The 23,917-nt window shown below is 43.4% G+C and overlaps 1 protein-coding gene across 4 annotated transcripts in view; it reads right to left on the bottom strand.

Moving 5' to 3' along the window:
- The window catches only part of LOC135512961 (phosphatase and actin regulator 1-like), an 88,094-nt gene that overhangs the window by 14,049 nt on the left and 50,128 nt on the right, over positions 1 to 23,917 (bottom strand). For all 4 annotated transcript variants that reach the window (XM_064935541.1, XM_064935533.1, XM_064935526.1 and 1 more), the window contains exons 3-7: positions 17,320 to 17,400; positions 8,052 to 8,258; positions 6,332 to 6,740; positions 3,548 to 3,741; positions 3,266 to 3,422 (exon numbers count right to left, since the gene is read on the bottom strand). In XM_064935541.1, the coding sequence (XP_064791613.1) occupies positions 3,266 to 3,422; positions 3,548 to 3,741; positions 6,332 to 6,740; positions 8,052 to 8,258; positions 17,320 to 17,400 (1,048 nt within the window). The remainder of the gene's footprint in view (positions 1 to 3,265; positions 3,423 to 3,547; positions 3,742 to 6,331; positions 6,741 to 8,051; positions 8,259 to 17,319; positions 17,401 to 23,917) is intronic.

The raw sequence follows: 23,917 nt of genomic DNA on the forward strand, positions 1-23,917 counted from the left end.
ACAGCACCACATTATACAGTTCAGTCAACCATGCCCATCTCGCTATCCCCCCTCCTAGTTATTTTGTTTAGGGAAGTCACATTAAGATATACATTTTTTTCTAGTTGATCCAGTGACTTCTGCACCCCTGAGGGGTAGAGCAAGACATATGGAGAAATAAAAGAAAAAAATAGGGGAGTGAGAATGTATGACTGTTTGTAAGTAGTTAACCTCTTACATCTATGGGGGCGCTATTTCATTTTTGGATGAAAAACGTTCCCGTTTTAAACAAGATATTTTGTCACAAAAAGATGCTCGACTATGCATATAATTGATAGCTTTCGAAAGAAAACACTCTGACGTGTCCAGAACTACCAAGATATTCTCTGTGCGTGCCCTAGAACGTGAGCTTCAGGCAAAACCAAGATGAGATGGCATCCAGGAAATGAGCAGGATTTTTGAGGCTCTGTTTTCCATTGTCTTCTTATATGGCTGTGAATGCGAGAGGAATGAGCCTGCCCTTTCTGTCGTTTCCCCAAGGTGTCTGCAGCATTGTGACGTATTTGTAGGCAGATCATTGGAAGATTGACCATAAGAGACCACATTTACCAGGTGTCCGCCCGGTGTCCTGCGCCGAAATTGGTGCGCAAAAGTCACCTGCCAGTATTTTTCCATGGGATACAGAGAGGAAAGCAAGCTTCCACGAACTGCATATCAATGAAGAGATATGTGAAAAAACACCTTGAGGATTGATTCCAAACAACGTTTGCCATGTTTGGTCGATATTATGTAGTTAATCCGGAAAAAGTTTTACGTTGTAGGTGACTGAATTTTCGGTTCGTTTCGGTAGCCAGACGCAATGTAGAAAACGGAACGATTTCTCCTACACACAGATGCTTTCAGGAAAAACTGCGCATTTGGTATGTAACTGAGAGTCTCCTCATTGAAAACATCCGAAGCTCTTCAAAGGTAAATGATTTTATTTATTTGGTTATCTGGTTTTTGTGAAAATGTTGCGTGCTAAATGCTACTCAAAATGCTATGCTAGCTTTGCATACTCTTACACAAATTAGTCAATTTCTATGGTTCAAAAGCATATTTTGAAAATCTGAGATGACAGTGTTGTTAAGAAAAGGCTAAGCTTGAGAGCAGACGCATTATTTTCATTTTATTTGCGATTTTCAGAAATCGTTAACGTTGCGTTATGCTAATGAGCCTGAGGCTTTAGTCACAAACCCGGATCCGGTATGGGGAGTTTCAAGAAGTTAAAGGATGAGGAGTCAACGCTTTTAAAAGATTCCATTCCTAATTTATGCCGAGAGAGTGAGAAATCTTGTATAACATTTCTTTGACGTCAAGCGCCTGACATGATTGGCTGAATACAGTATGACATTCTAACATTTGGGTTTTTGGGAATATGTTCTGAACACAGCAGAAGTAGCTATTCAGACTGAGGTTTCTGCCGGAGCCTACATGACAGGCGTTTGCTGCTACAATGTCCAGGACCCAGAGTTACTCAAGTTACAGAGAGACTGATTGTCTCGCCTTGTGTTGCCTCATCTCAGTGTCTCGCTTGGCTGGACGCGTCCCGGAGAAACAAGACAGTGAGTCTGCCGGACGTCTCCACTTCTGCTCAGAGTTCTGCAGATCTACACAGACACATGCCGGTGCCGACCTCAACCCAACTTCAGACAGTCTGACTGACCTCCACACTTGTCCCAAATCATACATGTATAATCGTTATACAAGAGGCCATTGCCATAATCATAAGGAATTACACAATAAATTATTAAATTACCAATATGAAAATCTATTTTACCGTCCATTAAGTCTCCATCACAATAAGGAGAGAGGAGGAGATGGCTAAGGTCACAATGACCTCCTTCAGGATTAGAACCATCCATTTATTGGCGTGCCACAAAGATCTGCTACAGAGGAGCACAATGCACATGGCAAATGGCATGAAATTGGGAGTCATGACGCTGATAGTGTGTCCCAAGTGGCACCCTATTCCTTATATAGTGCACTGCTTTTGACCAGGGCCCCAAAAGTTGTGCAAAACATAAGGAATAGGGTGCCATTTAAGATGCCTACAATGGCACTGCCTAAAGGATAGAGAGACAGGGAGCATTTTGGGAACAACCATAATGCCTTCTGGGAACAACACACCATGTGCCAATCACAGCATGGAATAGTGGCAGAGTACGCCCTCTTCTCTTTCACATTAAACCATGATGTTCCCTCTCTTTAACACCGTCATCTTCTTCCCTCTTCTACTCCCTCTGCTCCATCCTGTCCACCTCTTCAGTCACTACCATCTCATTGTTTCCCTACTGGCCAGGCCTGTTTCTGTCCAAACAGAATTCTGTCCAGTGACGGTAGATCCAAATCAAACCATAGATTAATTGACAAAGACTGCATGGCTCGGTCATGTTCACCTTGGATTAAAAACAACCCATCTCTATATTGCCATATTCAAATTGAATGTGAAACAATGAAAAGTGTTACTGCTGTGTTTATATGAATGTGTAATCACTTCATATGGGCTTCTAAGGTGTCTGTTCCCTTACCACTGAATGTGTGAGAGCTGTTGGTGTGTGTGAAAGAGAGAGAGGGCCGTCAGTATAGCGATTGTGTGGAGGAGTGGTGTGGTAATGCCTTGGCACATATCACCGTGGTGATTCAGTGAGCGAGGGAGGACGGCAGGCAGTGGGAAGAAAAGAGGGAGGGAGAGAATGTAGAGCGAGACGGAGAGCTGATGCATTGCTGAAATGAGGTCAGCTCAGCTCTCAGCGCCCCTCTTAACGAGGTGGAGGGTTCATCTTTAAACGGATGGAAAGAAAATACAACTAAAGTGATGGAAAAGTGTTTTGATAAAAAGGAGGCTTCCATTGCGCTTTTAAAAAGACAGATTAGTCATAGCTAGTTATGTTAGTGGGGATATCAGACCATTTTCCCAAAGTAGGCCACAGTGCAATATTTGGCTGTTGACAACTGTTTCCTGAAAGCTCTGTTATAGAGGAGAAATGGACACGCCTTTCAAAACACATCAGAGAGCTGTTGGCATTGCAGAAGAGGCATGCTTGGTCTAGTGCTACATTAAAGATGTTGAAGATATTTAACATATCAAATGGACACATCGCTCTATTTATGAAAATACAATGGAGTCTGTTCTAGTCACTATCCATCTGTGACTAGAACAGATGAAAACTGAAAAGATCCTGGTCCACCTTTCAATCCTCCTTGGGCAGGTTGTGTGAGTGCGCGCGTGTGCTCCCTCTCTCACCGTGTGAGCTTGGTGCCTATCTGCTGCCTGGACTCCAGCCTCTCCTCATCAGTCTGCATGGGCAGGATGTTCTTCTCCTCCAGCTCGCTCTTAGATGGACGGTTACTCAGCTTGACAGCCAGAGAATCCTTCCTCAACACTTTCAGACCCAGGGTACCTAGACACAGACACCAGGAGTTAAATAAAGAAATTACCTCACCAGACCCAGGGTACCTAGACACAGACACCAGGAGTTAAAACACAACATTAACCTAACGTGTGTGTCCACCATGGTGATCTTACTTGTAAAGAGCGAGTCATCATCCTCGTCATCATCTTCATCATCCTCATCATCATCATCCTCGATTTTGTACATGCTGGGCAGGTCCTCATAGTCAGACTCGTTGGGCATGTTCTCTTTGTCGTCCTCGTCGATGATCTCAGAGGGCACCTGGCTTCTGTCCAGAAGACTACACTGACCAGAATGCATTGCATTGCTGCAAGGAGAAGAGGCCAGGAGGTAAGTGTTAATGTTAGTGGTAATGATGGATAGAAGAGATTAATATGAAGATTCAATCTACCACTTTTCATTTTCCAGTGTGAATCTAATGGTTGCTTTAGAAATGCAACAATGTGCTGTAGAGAGCCACTATAATCATGACTCTACAAGTGGTTGACTCATTCCCTATCTCCTGTGTTGTCATCTGAGAAAATGGCAGTCTGGCTGGAATTGCCTTGACGCACTCAATGCGCGAGTTCAAGGCTGTGCCATTTCTGGATCATGGTCATTAGCACCAAATTGTCCACCTTGACTTGCAGCCATTGAACTAGTGAGACAGACAAACATATCTGGTTATCCGAGCAATAGGTTCCTAGCAGGGAGGTCAGTCTGACTGCCACATTAGCCTACATACCATTACAAAAGATTGGTGACCACGGATCGGAGTCAAAATCATTTTCAGCGTCAAAAAGCAAGCAGAGATCTAGCGCTAAGAAATTTTTAAAAGAAATGAAAGCCTATGCAACATTACCTTGTAAAAAGTCAGATTTAGGATTGTGGATTGTGCAGTAGATCTAATATATTAATCACAGCATATTGGCTATGCTTGGTCTGACAGTATTGTTATTCTCAGACTATACTATTATGTATCAAAACTCAAGCTTTGATAACAAAATAAATAAGTTGTATCACTTGTGAGGCACAGCTGAGCATAAAATGAAAAATTATTTTACTGAACTGATGGTACCAGCATCTGATGGTCAGTCTCAGCAGAGGGAGAGCGCAGCAGAGGGCCCCTGCTCTTTCCTTTCCTCCGGTGAGACTGACCAGAGAGGGGACAGTCGTCCACCTGATGGCGAAACTCGAGTCACACCACATTATTTCTACCGAATGCACAAATCCATGTTGTTCCTATGACCAGAGAAAGTGAAATATTCCTCAATATTAAAATTGACATGAGCTACTAATAATAAAACAGGCCTAATGATGAACTAATTAATTCCAGATACAGTGCTGGTTGTAGCACGAGTGGAATTAGGGAGAAGCACATTATGTTTTGTAAAAGTCTTGAATATTTAAAAAAAACTTGACAGTGCTGTATAAAAACTTAAACATGAACTCACTCAAAAACAGCAGCTCTTTGCTGTATTCTTTGACAGTCTCTCTTGGGTCAAGGTTTTAAAAGTTATGAAATCTCACACAGGCTAGTATCAAACTTTGCTGTGGGGTTGTGGAAGCTGTAGGCAGTGATTTGAGCTATACGATTGGCCAGCACAGTAGGCACACTGGATTTAGCTCTCCTGGTCCGCCGGGTAGGCAGTGTTCGTCCCTTCAGACAAATGAAATGGTTCAAAATGGGAACGCCTTGCCTACCCGGCACGCTGGGCTTCTGAATCAAGTGCACCTGCCACCAACAGTGCAAAAAAAATAGGAACGCAAGGCCTTATCTTTGGCTTTTCTACAGAAATGTTTGGTGATTGACTAGGAATGTCTTGAAGATCGCAGTTGGTGACCACTGCATTAGATAGTTGCTCATATCCTTCACATCACAGACCATTCAGGTTCAAAGAAACAAAGTTGTCAATCAACTGGGTTCATGAGGGGCTGGTTCCATACTGTAGTCAGTTGTAGAGCGGGGTTTAAATCTACATATCAGACAGCCCACACTGCTATCACGCTATGACTAATCACAAGCCCCTGCTGTGAGAGCACACTAGGGACCATTCAGCTCACCATAAGACACGCAAAGCAAGCAATCAGAGGACCAGGGAGGAACTGTGTGTGTGCATGAATAAGAGGATCCCCTGTTGTGAGATGGTATCATACTCATGCATACATTGTCAACCTGAATGAATAAGAGGTCTGATATTTTGTTGCAGAAATAAGAGATCCTAGTTATTCTACACTACCCCTCTATACATGATATTCCAGTCTATACAAATGATACGATAATACTGGCTGTACCAACTCAATTCATTTGAAAGATAAGGGAGAACAGCTGATCGATTCATTCTGGTCTATTTTTTTTGTCCCAATTTTGAGATATTTTAACCAAGTGTCACATAAAATACAGAGAAATGAAGTCCAATTCCCCAATACATTTCTCTGTATTCATTTGGCCAATGTCTGCTAGGGGGAGGGAGGACAGGCTGTGGCATCAGTTGTGCCAGACTTGCCTCTGGAGGCAGCCTGTGTGCCATGGTGCCACACACAGTCTGCTATCAAGTGGGCCACTCTGTCGCAGTGGAACGGGGCGAGCTAGGTCAGACCTCTACATCAAAGTCACATGGTGGCAGCCTGACCCCAATAACACCAGGCAGGGGTGATCTGACCTACAAACCATCTGTACCCGCTATACTGGACAGATAGTGCATCTTCAATACATACAAGTCTTCACATTTGATTAATTTACCTACGGTGAGTGTTGGAGACAAATGTATGATATAGAACGGATGTTCCACTTCACTCCCATCATAAGGTTGTACCATCTAAACTCTTAATTTCTACCTGCAACATCCTGGACAAAAGCTATACAACCATAAATATACATAATGGTTTTATTTAATAATGTGTATACAACAACTCACTTCTCCAGCCTCTGCAGGTTGAAGGCCAGCGTCTTGTTGAGCTCCTCGATGATGCGGCTGGGGGCATGGCCTTGCATGGAGCCATACTGCAGATGGAGCTGGTGGCCTTGGTTGTGTGCGTGTCCGTGGTTATGATGCTTCCCGCCCCCCTTGAGCCCCTGGTGGAGGTTGGCCAGGGATGTGAGATGCGAGGGCAGCAGAGGGCCATGGTGGGGGGGATGGCCTTGGAGGTGGCCATGTGGAGGGGGGAACTTCGGTTGGGAGAAGGTGCTGAGGGGAGAGGGTGAGGAGCAAGAGTTGTCCATTCCCCCTTGAGGCACACAGATCATCAATTTCTTGGGAGGTAGAGGAGGAGATAGCTTGCCTCCCTGGCCTGGCATACAAGGCAGCTTCATCTGCTGACAAGAGTCTGCACAGAGAGAGACAGATGAGTAGAGAAAGACAGAAACAGGTAAACATCCATGTTTGATCAGTGCTTTGACATGATCATTCTTCCACCATGTCTTTTTATTTTACCCCCTTTTCTCTCCCCAATTTCAGGGTATCCAATCGGTAGTAGTTAGTCTTGTCTCATCGCTGCAACTCCCGTACGGACTCGGGAGAGGCGAAGGTCGAGAGCCATGCGTCCTCCGAAACACAACCCAACCAAGCCGCACTGCTTCTTGACACAATGCACATCCAACCCGGATGCCAGCCGCACCAATGTGTCAGGGGAAACACTGTAAATCTGGCGACCTGTTCAGCGTGCACTGTGCCCGGCCCGCCACAGGAGTCGCTAGTGCGCAACGAGACACTAGCGACCTGCCGGCCAAACCCTCCCTAACCCGGACAATTGTGTGCTGCCTCATGGGCCTCCCGGTCACGGACGGGCTCGAACCCAGTCTCTGGTGGCACAGCTAACACAGACCACTGCCCCACCCAGGAGGCCCCTTCCACCATGTCTTAACTGGCAAGTGGTGAGTATAAGTAGGACTACAGATTAGTGTGTCCTGACCAGGGAAAGCACAGGGCTCTAAGCACAATCACCAAGCCATATTGTAAGAGACGGGCAACAGTTGGATAGAGCAGATCAACATGACAGTATACAGTAGAATGCCCAGTTTTGATTGAGCAGGGAGAATTAGATTAGGCTATTACCACTTCCAGCACAGATGGGCAGACAACAGCTGACCTGGCTACACTGGGACTTAATGACACTAATCTCTCCATCCGCACAGACAGTGTGTGCGCGCATGTGTCTACTGACAATAGGTTTATGATTATTCAACTACATACCTGACTGAACAAACTTTCACTGTGTGTGTGTGTGTGTGTGTGTGTGTGTGTGTGTGTGTGTGTGTGTGTGTGTGTGTGTGTGTGTGTGTGTGTGTGTCTCAGAGCACTGTACTGTAAGCCATTTGCCAGTTCAGTCAATCGTCCATCTTGGTATTCAGTGCCAAACATGATTACATTGTATGTAAAAGGCTTGTCCCAATGTTCCAGTTGATGACAGGTCTGGGCCTTAGGTGTACACCTGTGTTTGTCCTTCCTCACTCTCAGGGGAGACAACTACAGGAAGAGCCTGACTGACACCATCCAATCCACTTTCCCTTTGTTGAAGGAGATCAGCAAATCTCGTTGTGGGTTTCACATGTCTTTGGCACATTAACAGTGCCTTTGTATTAGTCGAACAAGGGGCATCAGTGGCAGGGTTGCTGTAGTTGTTGGTGTGTGTGCTTACCTGTGCTGTGGTTGGGGATCCTGTTGAAAGGTTTGGGGGGCAGCGCAGGGGGCTGTTTGTGGTACATGGGGGTCTTGGCGACGTTGTCCTGAACGTTGCTGGGGAAACCAACAGATTTCTTGGAAGGCAGGACCATGGACGACTTCATACTAGAGGGCTCCCGAGTGCAGACTCCACCCTCCATCGAGGATCGGAACTCCACGGTTGCTGGATAAAGACACATACACCAATTATAAATATAATGTACAGACAACTGGAAATGAACGGTCTACAAAGGTGAAGAGAACTAATGTGCTGCATCATGCAGGTGAACATGAATGATATGATAGTGACACACAGAGTACACTAAACATTAGGAGCGCCTTCCTAATATTGAGTTGCAACTATCCTTTGCCGTCAGAACAACCTCAATTTGTTGGGGCATGGACTCTACAAGGCGTCGAAAGTGTTCCACAGGGATGCTGACCCATGTCGACTAAAGCTTCCCACAGACTCTGAACAGCATGGTGCCGACAGAGATGGTTGTTCTTAGGAAACTATGCATTATTTTTTTATTGTATTATTTCTTACATTGTTACCCCAGGAAATCTTATTACATACAGCTGAGAAAAACTATTGGATATAAGAGCAACGCCAACTTACAAACATTACATCTAGAAATACGTCTTTCCCGAAGCAGATCCTCTGTTCAGACTAGAGGTCGACCGATTAATCGGAATGGCTGATTAATTTAGGGTCGATTTCAGGTTTCAACAATCGGAAATCGGTATTTTTGGGCATACAAGCATACAAGTATCTAAGTATCTGACTGAGCGGTGGTAGGCAGAAGCAGACGTGTAAACATTCATTCAAACAGCACTTTCATGCGTTTTGCCAGCAGCTCTTCGTTGTGCATCAAGCATTGCGCTGTTTATGACTTCAAGCCTATCAACTCCCGAGATTAGGCTGGTGTAACCGAAGTGAAATGGCTAGCTAGTTAGCATGCGTTAATAGCGTTTCAAACGTCACTCGCTCTGAGCCTTCTAGTAGTTGTTCCCCTTGCTCTGCATGGGTAATGCTGCTTCGATGGTGGCTGTTGTCGTTGTGTTGCTGGTTCAAGCCCAGGGAGGAGCGAGGAGAGGGACGGAAGCTATACTGTTACACTGGCAATATACTAAAGTGCCTATAAGAACATCCAATAGTCAAATGTTAATGAAATACAAATGGTATAGAGGGAAATAGTCCTATAATTCCTACAACCTAAAACTTCTTACCTTGGAATATTGAAGGCTCATGTTAAAAGGAACCACCAGCTCTCATGTTCTGAGCAAGGAACTGAAACATTAGCACATATTGCACTTTTACTTTCTTCTCCAACACTTTGTTTTTGCATTATTTAAACCAAATTGAACAGGTTTCATTATTTATTTGAGGCTAAATTGATTTTATTGATGTATTATATTAAGTTAAAATAAGTGTTCATTCACTATTGTTGTAATAGTCATCATTACAAATAAATAAAATGTTTTTTTTTTAAATAATAAATAAACAAAATCAGCATCGGCTTTTTCGGTCCTCCAATTAATCGGTATCGGCATTGAAAAATCACAATCGGTCGACCTCTAGTTCAGACCACCACCCAGGAATATGGAGTTATTTCCAGTAGGCGATTCAAAACAATGACACCGCAGAAGGGGAAGACGAAACGGCCACCTGGCCAAATTCAAGCTAGGGTTGCCTTCCAGAGAGAGAGATTGTAACATTCTGTTTCATGGAAACATGGCCCTCTCGGCATATGTTTTCGGGAATCGGTTCAGCCACCGGGCTTCTCTATACGTCGCGCATACAGAGATAAACACCACTCTGGGAAAAGGAAGGGCTGGGGTGTATGCTTTACGATTAACAACTCATGGTGTAATCATAACAACATACAGGAACTCAAGACCTTCTGTTCACCCGATCTAGAATTCCTTACAATCAAGTGCCGGCCATTTTACCTACCAAGAGAATTCTCGTCAGTTAGTCACAGCTGTGTACATTCCCCCTCAAGCAGACACCAACACGGCCATCAAGGAACTTTACTGGACTATATGCAAACCATACACCCTGAAGCTGCATTTAATGTAGCTGGGGATTTTAACAAAGCAAATTTGAGAACAAGTCTAACTCAATTCTTCCAGAATGTTGATTGCGCTACGCGCATGCGCAATCCCCTCGCCCACTGCTACTCTAACTTCCGTGATGCACACAAAGCCCTCCCTTCGGCAAATCCGACCATGCTTGCTCCTTCTGTCTTATAGGCAGAAACTCAAACAGGATGTACCAGTGACGAGAACCATTCAACGATGGTCTGACCAAATCGGAAGCCACGCTCAAGATTGTTTTGATCACGAAGAATATGTTCCGGTCAGCCTCAGAACATCGATCTATAAGCTGACTCGGTGAGTGCGTTAATAAATGTCTGAATATAAACAAACAGTGTAGCTATTCCCTCCACAAGGCAATCAAACAAGTGAAACGCCAGTACAGGGACAAGGTGGAGTCGCAATTCAATGGCTCAGACATGAGACTTATGCGGCAGGGTCTACAGAAAATCACAGACTACAAAAATAAATGCAGCCATGTCAAACGCCACGCTTGCAGACAAACAAACACCTTCTTTGCCAGCTTTGAGGATAATACAGTGCCACCGTCGCTGCCCGCAAACAAGGACAGCGCCCCCCTCTGCTTCTCCGTGGCTGACGTGAGTAAAACATTTAACGTGTTAACCCTTGCAAGGCTCCTGGCCCAGACGGCACCCCTAACAACGTCCTCAAAGCATGCACAGGCCAGCTGGCTGGTGTGTTTACAGGTATATTCAAATCGCTCCCTATCCCAGTCTGTTGTCCCTACATGCTTCAAGATGGCTACCATTGTTCCTGTACCCAAGAAGGCAAAGAACTGAACTAAATGACTTCCGCCCCGTAGCACTCACTTCTGTCATCATGAAGTGCTTTGAGAGACTAGTCAAGGATCAGATCACTTCCACATTACCAGCCACCCTGACCCACTTGTTTGCATACCGCCCCATCAGGTCCACAGACGACATAATCGCCATCACACTGTTCATTGACTACAGCTCAGCATTCAACACCATAGTACCCTCCAAGCTCATCATCAAGCTGGAGACCCTGGGTCTCAACCCCGCCCTGTGCAAGTGGGTCCTGGACTTCCTGACGGGCTGCCCCCAGGTGGTGAAGGTAGGAAATAACATCTCCACTTCGCTGAACCTCAACAATGGGGCCCCACAAGGGTGCATGCTCAGCCCCCTCCTGTACTCCCTGTTCACCCATGACTATGTGGCCATGCACACCTCCAACTCAAATCATCAAGTTTGCAGACAACACAACAGTAGTGGGCTTGATTTCCAACAATGACGAGACAGCTTACAGGGAGGAGGTGAGGGCACTCGGAGTGTGGTGTCAGGAAAATAACCTCTTACTCAACGTCAACAAAACAGAGGGAGCACTCCCCGGTCCACATTGAAGGGACAGCAGTGGAGAAGGTGGAAAGTTTGAAGTTCCTCTGTGTACACATCACATACAAACTGAAATGGTCCACCCACACAGTGTGGTGAAGGTGCAACAGCGCCTCTTCAACATCAGGAGGCCGAAGAAGTTTGGGTTGTCACCCAAAACCCTGACAAACTTTTACAGATGCACAATCGAGAGCATCCGGTCAGGCTGGATCACAGCCTGGTATGGCAACTGCACCACCCTCAACCGCAAGGCTCTCCAAAGTGTTTTGCTGTCTGCACAACGCATCACTGGGGGCAAACAACCTGCCCTCCATGACACCTACAGCACCCGATGTCACAGGAAGGCGCCAAAAAGATCAAGGACATCAACCACCCGAGCCTGTTCACACCGCTACCATCCAGAAGGCGAGGTCAGTACAGGTGTATCAAAGCTGGGACCGAGAGACTGAAAAACAGCTTCTATCCCAAGGCCATCAGACTGCTAAACAGCAATCACTGATTCTGAGAAGCTGCTGCCTACATTGAGACATAATCACTGGTTACTTTAATAAATGGATCACTAGTCACTTATACCATAATGCCACTTTAATGTTTACATATCATACATTACTCATACCACATGTAAACTCAGCAAAAAAAAAAAGTCCTCTCACAGTCAACTGCATTTATTTTCAGCAAACTTAACATGTGTAAATATTTGTATGAACATAACAAGACTCAACAACTGAGACAAACTGAACAAGTTCCACAGACATGCGACTAACAGAAATTTAATAATGTGTCCCTGAACAAAGGGGTGTGGGGGGGCTCAAAATCAATAGTAAACAGTCAGTATCTGGTGTGGCCACCAGCTGCATTAAGTACTGCAGTGCATCTCCTCCTCATGGACTGCACCGTATTTACCAGTTCTTGCTGTGAGATGTTACCCCACTCTTCCAAGGCACCTGCAAGTTCCCGGACATTTCTGGGGGGAATGGTCCTAGCCCTCACCCTCCGATTCAACAGGTCCCACACGTGCTCAATTTGATTAGGATCTTCGCTGGCCATGGCAGAATTTACATTTCTGTCTTGCAGGAAATCACACACAGAACGAGCAATATGGCTGGTGGCATTGTCATGCTGGAGGGTCATGTCAGGATGAGCCTGCAGGAAGGGTGCCACATGAAGGAGGAGGATGTATTCCATGTAACACACAGCGTTGAGATTGCCTGCAATGACAACAAGCTCAGTCCGATGATGCTGTGACATCGCCCCAGACCACAATGAACCCTCCACCTCCAAATCAATCCTGCTCCAGAGTACAGGCCTCGGTGTAACGGTCATTCCTTCGACGATAAACGTGAATCCGACCATCACCCCTGGTGAGACAAAACCGTGACTCGTTAGTGAACGGCAATTTTTGCCAGTCCTATCTGGTCCAGCGACGGTGGGTTTGTGACCATAGGCGACGTTGTTGCTGGTGATGTAACGCAGATCCTCACCAGACAACAGGCTGACAAGCAGATGTACTAATCCTGTGCAGGTGTTGTTACATGTGGTCTGCCACTGCAAGGATGATCAGCTGCCCGTCCGGTCTCCCTGTAGCGCTGTCTTAAGCGTCTCAGTACACAATTTATTGCCCTGGCCACATCTGCAGTCCTCATGCCTCCTTGCAGCACACCTAAGGCACGCTCACAGATGAGCAGGGACCCTGTACATCTTTCTTTTGGTGTTTTTCAGAGTCAGTAGAAAGGCCTCTTTAGTGTCCTAAACTGTGACCTTAATTGCCTACAGTTTGTAAGATGTTAGTGTCTTAACAATCGTTCCACGGGTGAATGTTCATTAATTGTTTATGGTTCATTGAAAAAGCATGGGAAACAGTAATTAAAAACCTTTCCAATGAAGATATCTTTGAAAGACAGGGATGGGTTCTTTTTTTGCGGAGTTTATACCATCTATTGCACCTTAACTTTAGATTTGTAGTTGTTGGGGAATTGTCGGAACTAGAAGCAGATCGATATACTTGCATTAACATCTAACTATGTTTATGTGAAAAATAAAATTTGATTTGTGTCAAGTTGGCTGATGTCCTTTGGGTGGTGGACCATTCTTGATACACACAGGAAACTGTTGAACGTCGAAAACCCAGCACCATTGCAGTTCTTGACACAAACTGGTACGCCTGGCACATACTTCCATACCCCGTTCAAAGGCCTTAAATATTTGTTATGACCCCTTCATCCTCAATGGCACCCATACACAATCCATGTCTGAATTGTCCCAAGGCTTAAAAATCCTTCATTAACCTCTCTTCTACCTTTAATCTACACTGATTGAGGTGGATTTAACAAGTGACATCAATAAGGAATCATAGCTTTCACCTGGATTCACCTAGTCAGTCTCATAGCAAGATCAAGTGTTCTTAAATGTTTTCTACATACAGTGAGAACATACAGAAATCCTCCCACACAGGTGTTTTGCGCCCATCATTTTCTTGTGACATCCGCAACGCACCAGAGCGTCTTGTTCCCGTCGCTTCAGGTCTGATGGCTTCTATTAGACCAAATCCTCACATATCAAAAAAGTTATGAAATGGTTGCATAATGACTGCAACACCTTGAAGGTGTTACTGGGAAACCTGGTAGGGAGACAGACTGATGTATGACACATGGGACCTCATATGGGCTGTCAAATGACCACAAGTTAATTGCAGTAGTGCAACTTGTCTTGGTTTACTTAGTCTTTTCCTCGTGCACACTGTCAGGTAAGAGGCCGTTGTTTCTAAGGACCACGAAAGCTGAGATGCAATGAGTAAGCCTAATACAGCATGAGCAAAATCAGGCTGAGAAACAATCGTTCCAATAAAAAGAACAAGGTTTGAGAGGGATCAGACAATCCTCTCCCTTTCCCAGGTGCTACCAATACAAAGGATGAAGGGTGATTTGGAACACACTAGGCTACTACAAAAATAACCATTCCCATTGCAGAAAACTTATATTATCACTATCGCTGTCATTTTCATTGACCAACACTCCTGTGAGTGCTACAGTAGGAGGGTTTGGAGACAGACAGTTGGGGTGTTACATTAAATCCAGGCACATGCAGCACCACTCCAGTGTCAGCCAGTTAAAAGCTGATTACACGCCAGCAGCCAAAATCAGAGGAGAGATTAACAAATGTTTTGGGAACTGATGTGATTAAATCAATTCTGATTAATGAAATTCAATCTATTCTCCCTTTTGGATGACAGCTAATGGCAAGTCTCATTAGACCTTCATCCAGAAAACATACATCAACCATTTATGCCAGCAGCACTGGCAAGGCACCTCCTACTCTGTTCAATAACTCATACTTCATTTCAGGTTCTTCAGTGACAAGTATAAAAACTACTTGCAACTATTCCCCACAATCAGAACAAATCATTTTCAGCATAAAAGAGAAAGTGGATTTTCCCAAAAAGAGTTAAGTGGTGATATAAACTAAACAAACAAACAAACAAACAAACATCTTATCCAGGATGAGACTGGATTGGTAAAATGGAAAAAGATAAACAAGCTACTCCAGTGACAGCAGATGTATTATTAATTACATGGCCGGACTATTTGCTTTGAAACCCCTTTATTTTTTGTTGCACTGACTCTTGCAGTGACTCTGCACACTCACTGGTCAAAGGAATTGTCCAAAAAGCTCAGAGACAGGATTGTGTAGAGGCACAGATCTGGGGAAGAGTACCAAAACATTTCTGCAGCATTGAAGGTCCCCAAGTACACAGTGGCCTCCATCATTCTTAAATGGAAGAAGTTTGGAACCACCAAAATTCACCCTAGAGCTGGCCCAGAGCTGGCTCAGATAACTGAGCAATCGAGCGAGAAGGGCCTTGGTCAGGGAGGTGACCAAGAACCCGATGGTCACTCTGACAGAGCTCCAGACTTCCTCTATGGAGATGGGAGAACCTTCCAGAAGGACAACCATCTCTGCAGCGCTCCACCAATCAGGCCTTTATGGTAGAGTGTCCAGACGGAAGCCACTCCTCAGCTTAAGGCACATGACAGCGCACTTGGAGTTTTGACAAAAGGCCCCGAAAGACTCTCAGACCATGAGAAACAAGAGTCTCTTGTCCGATGAAAAAAAGATTGAACTCTTTGGCCTGAATGCCAAGCACCATGTCTGGAGGAAACCTGGCACCATCCCTACGGTGAAGCATGGTGGCGGCAGCATCATGCTGTGGGGATGTTTGTTAGTGGCAGCGACTGGGAAACTAGGGAAAGATGAATGGAGCAAAGTACTGAGAGATCCTTGATGAGGTCCTGAGCACTCTGGAGCAGGTTCTCAGACTGGGGTGAAGGTTTACCTTCCAACAGGACAACGACCCTAAGCACACAGCCAAGACCATGCAAAAGTGACTTTGGGACAAGTCTCTGAATGTCCTTGAGTGGCCCAGCCAGAGCCCGATCGAACAGCTCTATATTTATTGTAGCCAGCAGTAAGTACCAGTAGTACCAGTAGAAACTGGCTCGTGTTCTGACAAGTTGTCCACAGAGAGGGAGGCAGAATGCTTACTACACCCATCAGCTTAACTTAACAGCATCTCTTAAACCCTGATGGGCTTTCTACTTCCTCAGAAGATATCCTGACCAACAGGGGGGAGAACCTATGTCAGATCCAAAACATGTTTAGATAAAACAAAACAGACAAAAGTTTTAGTACACCTACTCATTCAAGGGTTTCTTTATTTTTACTATTTTCTACATTGTAGACTATAGTGAAGACATCAAAACTATGAAATAACAGACGGAATCATGAAGTAACCAAGAAAAGAAAAGTGAAAAACAAATTAAAAACATATATTTTATATTTGAGATTCTTCAAATATCCACATTTTGCCTTGACAACTTTGCATACTCTCGGCCTTTTCTCAACCAGCTTCCCCTGGTATGCTTTTTCAGCGGTCTTGAAGGAATTCCCACATATGCTAAGCACTTGTTGGCTGCTTTTCCTTCACACGGCGATCCGACTCATTACCAAACCATCTCAAATTTGGTTGAGGTTGGGGGATTGTGAAGGCCAGGTCATCTGACACAGCACTCCATCACTCTCCTTTTTGGTAAAATAGCCCTTACACAGCCTGGAGGTGTGTTGGGTCATTGTTTTGTTGAAAAACAAATGATCGTCTAAGCCCAAACCAGATGGGATGGCTTATAGCTGCAGAATGCTGTGGTAGCCATGCTGGTTAAGTGGGTCTTGAATTCTAAATAAAAATCAGACAGTGTCACTAGCAAAGCACCCCCACAAAAGAAATTCCACAAATTCATTTAAGGCACACCTGTTAATTGAAATGCATTCCAGGTAACTACCTCAAAGCTGGTTGGGAGAATGCCAAGAGTGTGCAAAGCTGTCATCAAGGCAAAGGGTGGCTATTTGAAGAATCTCAAATATATTTTGATTTGTTTAACACTTTTTTGGTTGCTACATGATTCCATAGTTTTGATGTCTTCAATGTAGAAAAACCCTTGAAATGAGTAGGTGTCCAAAAACTTTTGACCAGTAGTATACGCACAGTCTCAATCTGCTAAATGTTCTATATTTTGGGTACACAATATGTATGTATCATGAGTGAATGACTTTCTGAAAGTGATGGAATTTGGCATTTAGCTGAGCAGAACACCCAAGTCACATTCACGCAGCTCAGTTCACACACACGCATTCACTGTAGGCTCAACAAAACGATGAGAGATGACCAAAACCATTATTTCTTTATGGCACATGATGAAGTTAATGAGGAAAGCATCTCACCTTTCTCAAAAATCTCTTTCAGCACACCTCTCTTGATCAGCTCTTCTCTGCTTTGCCTTACCGACATCTTCCTCTCCAACGCTGAGGGGAAACATGATTGTTAAATCATATATCAATATCATATATCAAGAGTGTGTGTGCATGAGCATTCGTATATGGAAAAACAGGAATACTATCTTTGATATCAAACCTGCAGTAAATCCTGAACAGATTGTAATGGAGCCAAATCAGAAGATTAGGAAAACCAGGATGAGGTTTATTGTGGGACCAGCATCACCCATGTAATCAATATGTTAAATATTGAAACATTTTCCCCTGGTTATTTCTATAAATGTGTTCACTTGGTTCCCAACATTGATTGGCACACTTGTGACTGAACCCTAACGCCATAAGCACTCTGGGGGCACTGATAATAATGGGTCCTATGCATCACACTACATTCCCAAGAGGTCATACATTCACCATGGGGACACGAGGGACAGGTGATTTATTTTTATTTATATTCCTTTTCACTTAGTTTAAAATATTATGAACTGGTGACCACTGCCCATCAAATTCATTAGCAATGTAAAATTGGCAGTGAAATGAAAAATTGAAGAGGCCTCTAAATAAATAGTCAAAACAAACACCTAATCCAGTTGTAAAGCACTAGCCTTAAGCCAAGGAAGATCTTCAAAAAGGCATGAAGGGGATGTTAACCTAATTTGTGAGAATGATGAGAATAAAAAAGGCAAAAGGTAGTGCAACATCACCTCCCAGGGTCATGCATTATGTATGAGCACATCGGGAAGGCATGTCCCAAAGTTAATGCTTCTATATTTAGATCTCAGCAGTTGAGGGACTTAACCATTTATCGCTGGGCTGAACAGAGGCAGTTTACCATCATGTTAGTTAGTTAGTTATATATATATATATATATATATTTTAAATCTACCCCAGCAAAGGAACCAATTAAGAATGTAAAATGAGGATCAGCAAAAACACCTGAGCAGCACACTGTGCAACAATCTCCCTGCAGGCCACCAGCTCTGGAAGTGAGACTATGTGTATGTGCGCACTCAAACGCATAGTATGTGTGCAGATGTGGTGTGTGTAATAAGGAGCTACAGCTCTCGACAGTAGGGGCCAGGGCCAATACACTTAGAACCCAAACAGAAGGCACACATGAGAATCATTTAAAAAAGGTCAGAAACTGTTGTGAGTCTCTAGTGCATGCAGTCAGAGTGAACCTCCGTGTTCTAATATGTCACATTGCATAAAGTTCTCAACATTATGAGCTCTTCCAGGACATCCAGATGTTTTAATTCACCATCCAAATTTCAAAGACTAGCCAGAGAAGCTCGTTGGGGATGGGAGAAGTGGAAATTGGGCAGTGTGCAAAAACATTATATTTTGAAGAACTGGACCGCTATACCAAATATAATGCCATGAGCAGGATATCCACCTACATTACTAGTACAGCAGACAGGCAGAGGAATAGAAAAGCACAGATTTATTTATATTTTTATACTCCCACCAGGGTTGTGCTCAATTCAGAATTGAGACTCAAATTCTTGAATTGAAGTAGTAAACAGGATACAGAATTGCAATTCAAATGCCTCTTCTAATCTATATTTAGGTGTCGTCTATACAAATACATACTGTACACAAAACAGACATGTTGTTACATACGTGCATATAAAATATTGGATCTTCAGGACAAACTGGAAATGAATGACCGCGGAACACAAAACCTGTATGTAAAGATAGTAAATTATTATATTTTATTATGACCTACATTTTGTTCAATATGTGGAAAATATTACATGTCCCAGAATGCATTAGTTTAACCTTCCAATTGACCCTAAAGCCTTACAAAAGAAGCCAAACAAATGAAATGGTGGAAATATAAGAGGCTATTCTAAGCACTAAGGTTAAGAGTAAAAGAACATTGTTTCCAGAGAAAAGTTATACAAAATAATGTATCTGGAAGTGTGACCTGTCAGAGTCAATGAAACGCATGCTCTACGACTGAGTGGAAATTCTTTGAATTGCACAGAATTGAATTATACTTCCTGTGACTGAAATTATACATCCTGTGGAGTGTGGCCAATTAAAATGTTCAACTCATGAGTTGAATGGGAGTCAATTTGAAAATTCAGAATTGAGCACAACCCTGCCTCCCACCCTATACTCAATCACGGCAACATCATACCCCCCAAAACATGCTAAACTCTAATCATTACAAATAACAGGGGAGGCAAGCATTTTTTTGGTGGTAGGATCTCACTAATCATTCACAATTAATCCATGACTATACATAATCATGGTAGCATCCACATTAATGTAGAAGTGTTCAGAAACATTAAATTCCTATTTACAATAGAAGTGACTCCAATGACAATACATTTACCATTAATTTCTATTGAGGCACAACATAATTCGAAACGATCAAAACAAACTGCAGCCAACAAGTATGTTGAGTCACAAACTTGATACAGTCCTTGCGTGTTAGAATATGTTATAAAATGCTACACTATTGACTACTCCAATACACTTAGTGTATTTGTCCAAATAATGGGGGGACAAGATATATCAAGTGCTTTCATTTCTAAAACAGTAAAAACAGAAGGGGACATTCTGTAATGTTGCCTCATAAAACATTTAATATCAAATCCAAAATGCTGGAGTATATAGCAGACCTTTAACAGCTTTGAGGATGAGTGGAAGTGAACCCCAGAACCCCAAAGAACTTAAGTGCATTTGTAAACAGCTAGCTAACATAGTCTAGTTGTTTTCTCATTAACAAAATTTTTAGCAGCGCCATGATGTGTAGCACACGGGTAAGTTGTTTGGTTAACCATCTTATAGGTAACGTCAGCTAAATAGCTTGACCTGCTAAAAAACAACCATGTTAGCTAGCTAGTAGCTAAGCTAGCCAATGAACAGTCGCAAAGAGAGAACTGCCAATGCAATACGAAAACAATTGCAATGAAATATCAAATGTTATTTATCACTTGAGAATAATGTATCAAGTCCTGGTCTATTTTATGTTTCCTAACAGCAGATACAGAGTCCTGTGAAAGTCCCAAGTCCTGGATAGATTGATGGGTATATCTCCAATGGGTTATATGCTATTGGTTTACTATTACGAGTCAGTTGTAGCGCAACACAAGTACTGTTAAGCAACAATGCATAGACCTAGAACATGAATGGCCAACCTGGCTTATAGAGCTCTAGCTACTCTGTGCAGGTATCAGTTCCAGGCCAGCCCTGACATTCTGCATATTATTTGTATAAGACACTTTAACTATTCAATCTTGTTAAGAGTCAGATGAATGTCTAAACCCACAAACCATTTACACAAGCATCCTTTGCATGACATGAAAGTGTTGATTATTTGATTAAAGTAATAGTTTGGTCATTGAACATTCCCCGTTTTTTATCTGGTTGTCACTCATTTTGTCTGATATTACAGATTTGCAGAGGATGTCCTTGATTTAGTGGGTGTAACAATTCCTGTATGGCTGACCTAGGATACAACCTCTGTCCACAACAGCACTACATACTCACAAAGCAGCATCCATTATCTTGGTTGGTCTAGGATAACAGTACTTTCAGTCTCAGGGCGGCTGACATCACCACGATGGCTACTAGGGCTGTGTCTCACTTGGTCTTTCCTTGATTACTCGCATCCCAGTGCAAATGTATTGGAGGATAAGGTCCCTCCCCTCTGACCTTCTCCAATGGGTTTTTAGGAGGCGGGGAGAGGAATCGAGAGGATAAATTGAGAAAGAGCCTAGCACTCACCCCTCTGCTACACTCACTGACCTTCTCTGCTTCAACCTCAGCAGGCAGCAGCGCAAACAACCGAGTCCATCTAGCACCCACAGAATACATTGTGTATTTAACTCTGCTACATTGACGCCGGTCACAGTCAATGGCATAGGTGAGAGGGGTGTGACCACTGATGTAGACACTGATGTCACCCCCCTGATACTTTGAGTAGTAGTCTATCATGAATGCATCTAGATTTTTAATAGCATAAGCATCTCAGCTGATTTCCTTTTGCAATTTTGCACTGATTTACTTCATTCTGCTACAATCACTGTCCTCCTCCATTGGGCCGGGATGCAAATCCTAATCAAATGACACTTGTAGCTAGCATGCCAACCATTGGAGGGGTTAATGCTAGAAGGGATCCAGCTTTTGTCAGAATGTACTTATTCCTAGCAGGTTTTAGAGAATTTACACAACAGGTTAGGATAGTTAACGTGGCAGGTTAATGTTATAAAATGGGTCAGGATTAGCTAAAATGCAAAAAAGATCTATCAATTTGATGTAAATTGGACAAAATCTGGATCCCATCTAGAAATGAACCCTCCAGTGGTTGGCATGCTAGCTACTAGTGTAATATTTGATTAGGGTTTGCATAGGGTTAGTCATAAAGTGACCATTCACTGTGGTCACTCAGTGCATTTCTCTCTTTCATCCACTAGCTGTGCTCTACCCTTTTGGTGACAGTGGATGGGAGATTATTAATGATACGCATGCTAAATGCAGACATGGGATTAGTATTGGCCTCGTGGGCATGTCTAATGCACTTGTACATGTGGCTTGTCATTTCTACACTGAAACAGGATTAGCAAATGCTCACACTTTACATTGGGATGTTTTCTTCATTTGAAATTATACAAATAGGAAAAGCACTCACATCTGAGAATGTACGTGTGGAAAATAATTTGCTAATAACTAAAAAGGCTGATACTGGAAAGATCAGTGTGTAGGATTTTCATTGGACAATTGAGGCCAACTAGATTTGACTCCTACTGTACATGCCGTCATGAAATGGATTAGTGCAAGCTCTCAAACTCTAGGCGGCATATTGGCTTCTCCCCACAGTTCACGTTTCTAAAATGTAAATATTCACTTGCGATACAGCTTTCGAAACATATGGCCCTCATCTTTCATCAGCAGTTTTACAAAATGCCACACAGCAATGGGTGTCTCCATCAGACAAAACTACTTTGAGTTGCACTTACACACAGGTGTTCGGAGCATGCTAGATAGCCAATAAGCACAGGTGTTCTGACATGCTCTAACATGGAAATATGGCAATGTGGGAACACGAACAAGGTGTGTATCAATTTAAATTGTTTAAAAAAAATGAAAGTGAAGGTCCTTATGCTTCCATTACCATACCGCAAGTGATGCGTGTTAATGTTCAGACCGAGCTACAGAGGACGCCGTTGTCCAATGTCTTGTGTAATGTAATGGAACAGAGTCATGATCAAGGGCCATGATTACACTGATTTGCAACACGCCTCAGCCAGCTCGGTCTTCAGGTTTGTCACAAACATGCAGTTCTAAAAAATGTGGACAAAGGATATCACTCTACACGTATGTTCTGTGAACACTGAACAGCTTCTAACTACAAAATGTTGTAAATCACTACTTGTTGCCCTGTTCCAGAATTATATTGAAAAAAAAACAACAGTAGGCTAGGCTACATTACGTTTCCACTAGTGTGAGTTGGTTCAGACCCAGAGCATGAACAAGTGACATTGTGAAGTCAGTTATTATTGCCACAGTCCGTCCATTCACAGTAAATCTTGGCAATCATGACCAAGCTAGCTACTCATGATCTGCACCAAGATGAGGAGATTATGAATGCATTGGAGAGACGCTTCTCAGAGCATATTAAATTAAACTGGCATCATTGAATACACTCCAACAGCATCGACTTGCAAGTGCTACGCTTAGCTTTAGAGAGAAATCCATTCTGCTGTGAATTGACCCAGATAGGAGACAGAGCATTCCCTACAGTATCAAGCCCCGGGACGAAGTGAGGCTTTTAGCGAGGCAATTCACTCACCCGTTAGCCTCACAAAACCAACTTTCAAACTTTCATGCTGTCTTGTGTCACAGATGTTGTGGCTCTCACATCTGGAAGTTAAGACAAGGGAAGCGTCGGTGTTTAAGATCAGGACAAGGTTTGTACGCTAGTGATAACACTCCCGAGTGGCGCAGCGTTCTAAGGCATCGCATCTCAGTGCTCGAGGCATCAATACAGACCCTAGTTCAATTCCAGGCTGTATCACAACCTGCCGTGATTGGGAGTCCCATAGGGCGGCGCACAATTGGCCCAGTATCACCCGGGTTTGGCTGGGGCAGGCCATCATTGTAAATAAGAATTTGCTCTTCAGTGACTTGCAGAGTTTAAAAAAAAAAGTGTGTGGGTGGCATCTCTGGTGGCATTACTTTTAGTTGCCCTTTTAAAACATTTTTTTTTAACAGTGCCTTCAGAAAGTATTTATACCCCTTGACTAATTCCACATTAGTCAAGGGGTTGTTCAAGGCGGAATTCAAAATGGAATGGATTTTGTCTCACCAAATCTACACCAGTGGAGGCTCCTCCAGGGAGAAAAGTGAATTTCATAAAAATAGAAATAGTATAGTTATTTATTTATCTAAAGCATATTTTACAATATTCACTGTTTAAAACACACTATTTTGCAATGAAAGTCTACAGTAGCCTCAACAGCACATTGTAGGGTAGTACCATGGTGTAGCCAGAGGACAACTAGTTTCAGTCCTCCTCCAGGTACATTGACTTCCA

Source organism: Oncorhynchus masou, chromosome 3, assembly GCF_036934945.1.
Source record: "Oncorhynchus masou masou isolate Uvic2021 chromosome 3, UVic_Omas_1.1, whole genome shotgun sequence".
In the NCBI taxonomy this organism is placed as follows: Eukaryota; Metazoa; Chordata; class Actinopteri; order Salmoniformes; family Salmonidae; genus Oncorhynchus; species Oncorhynchus masou.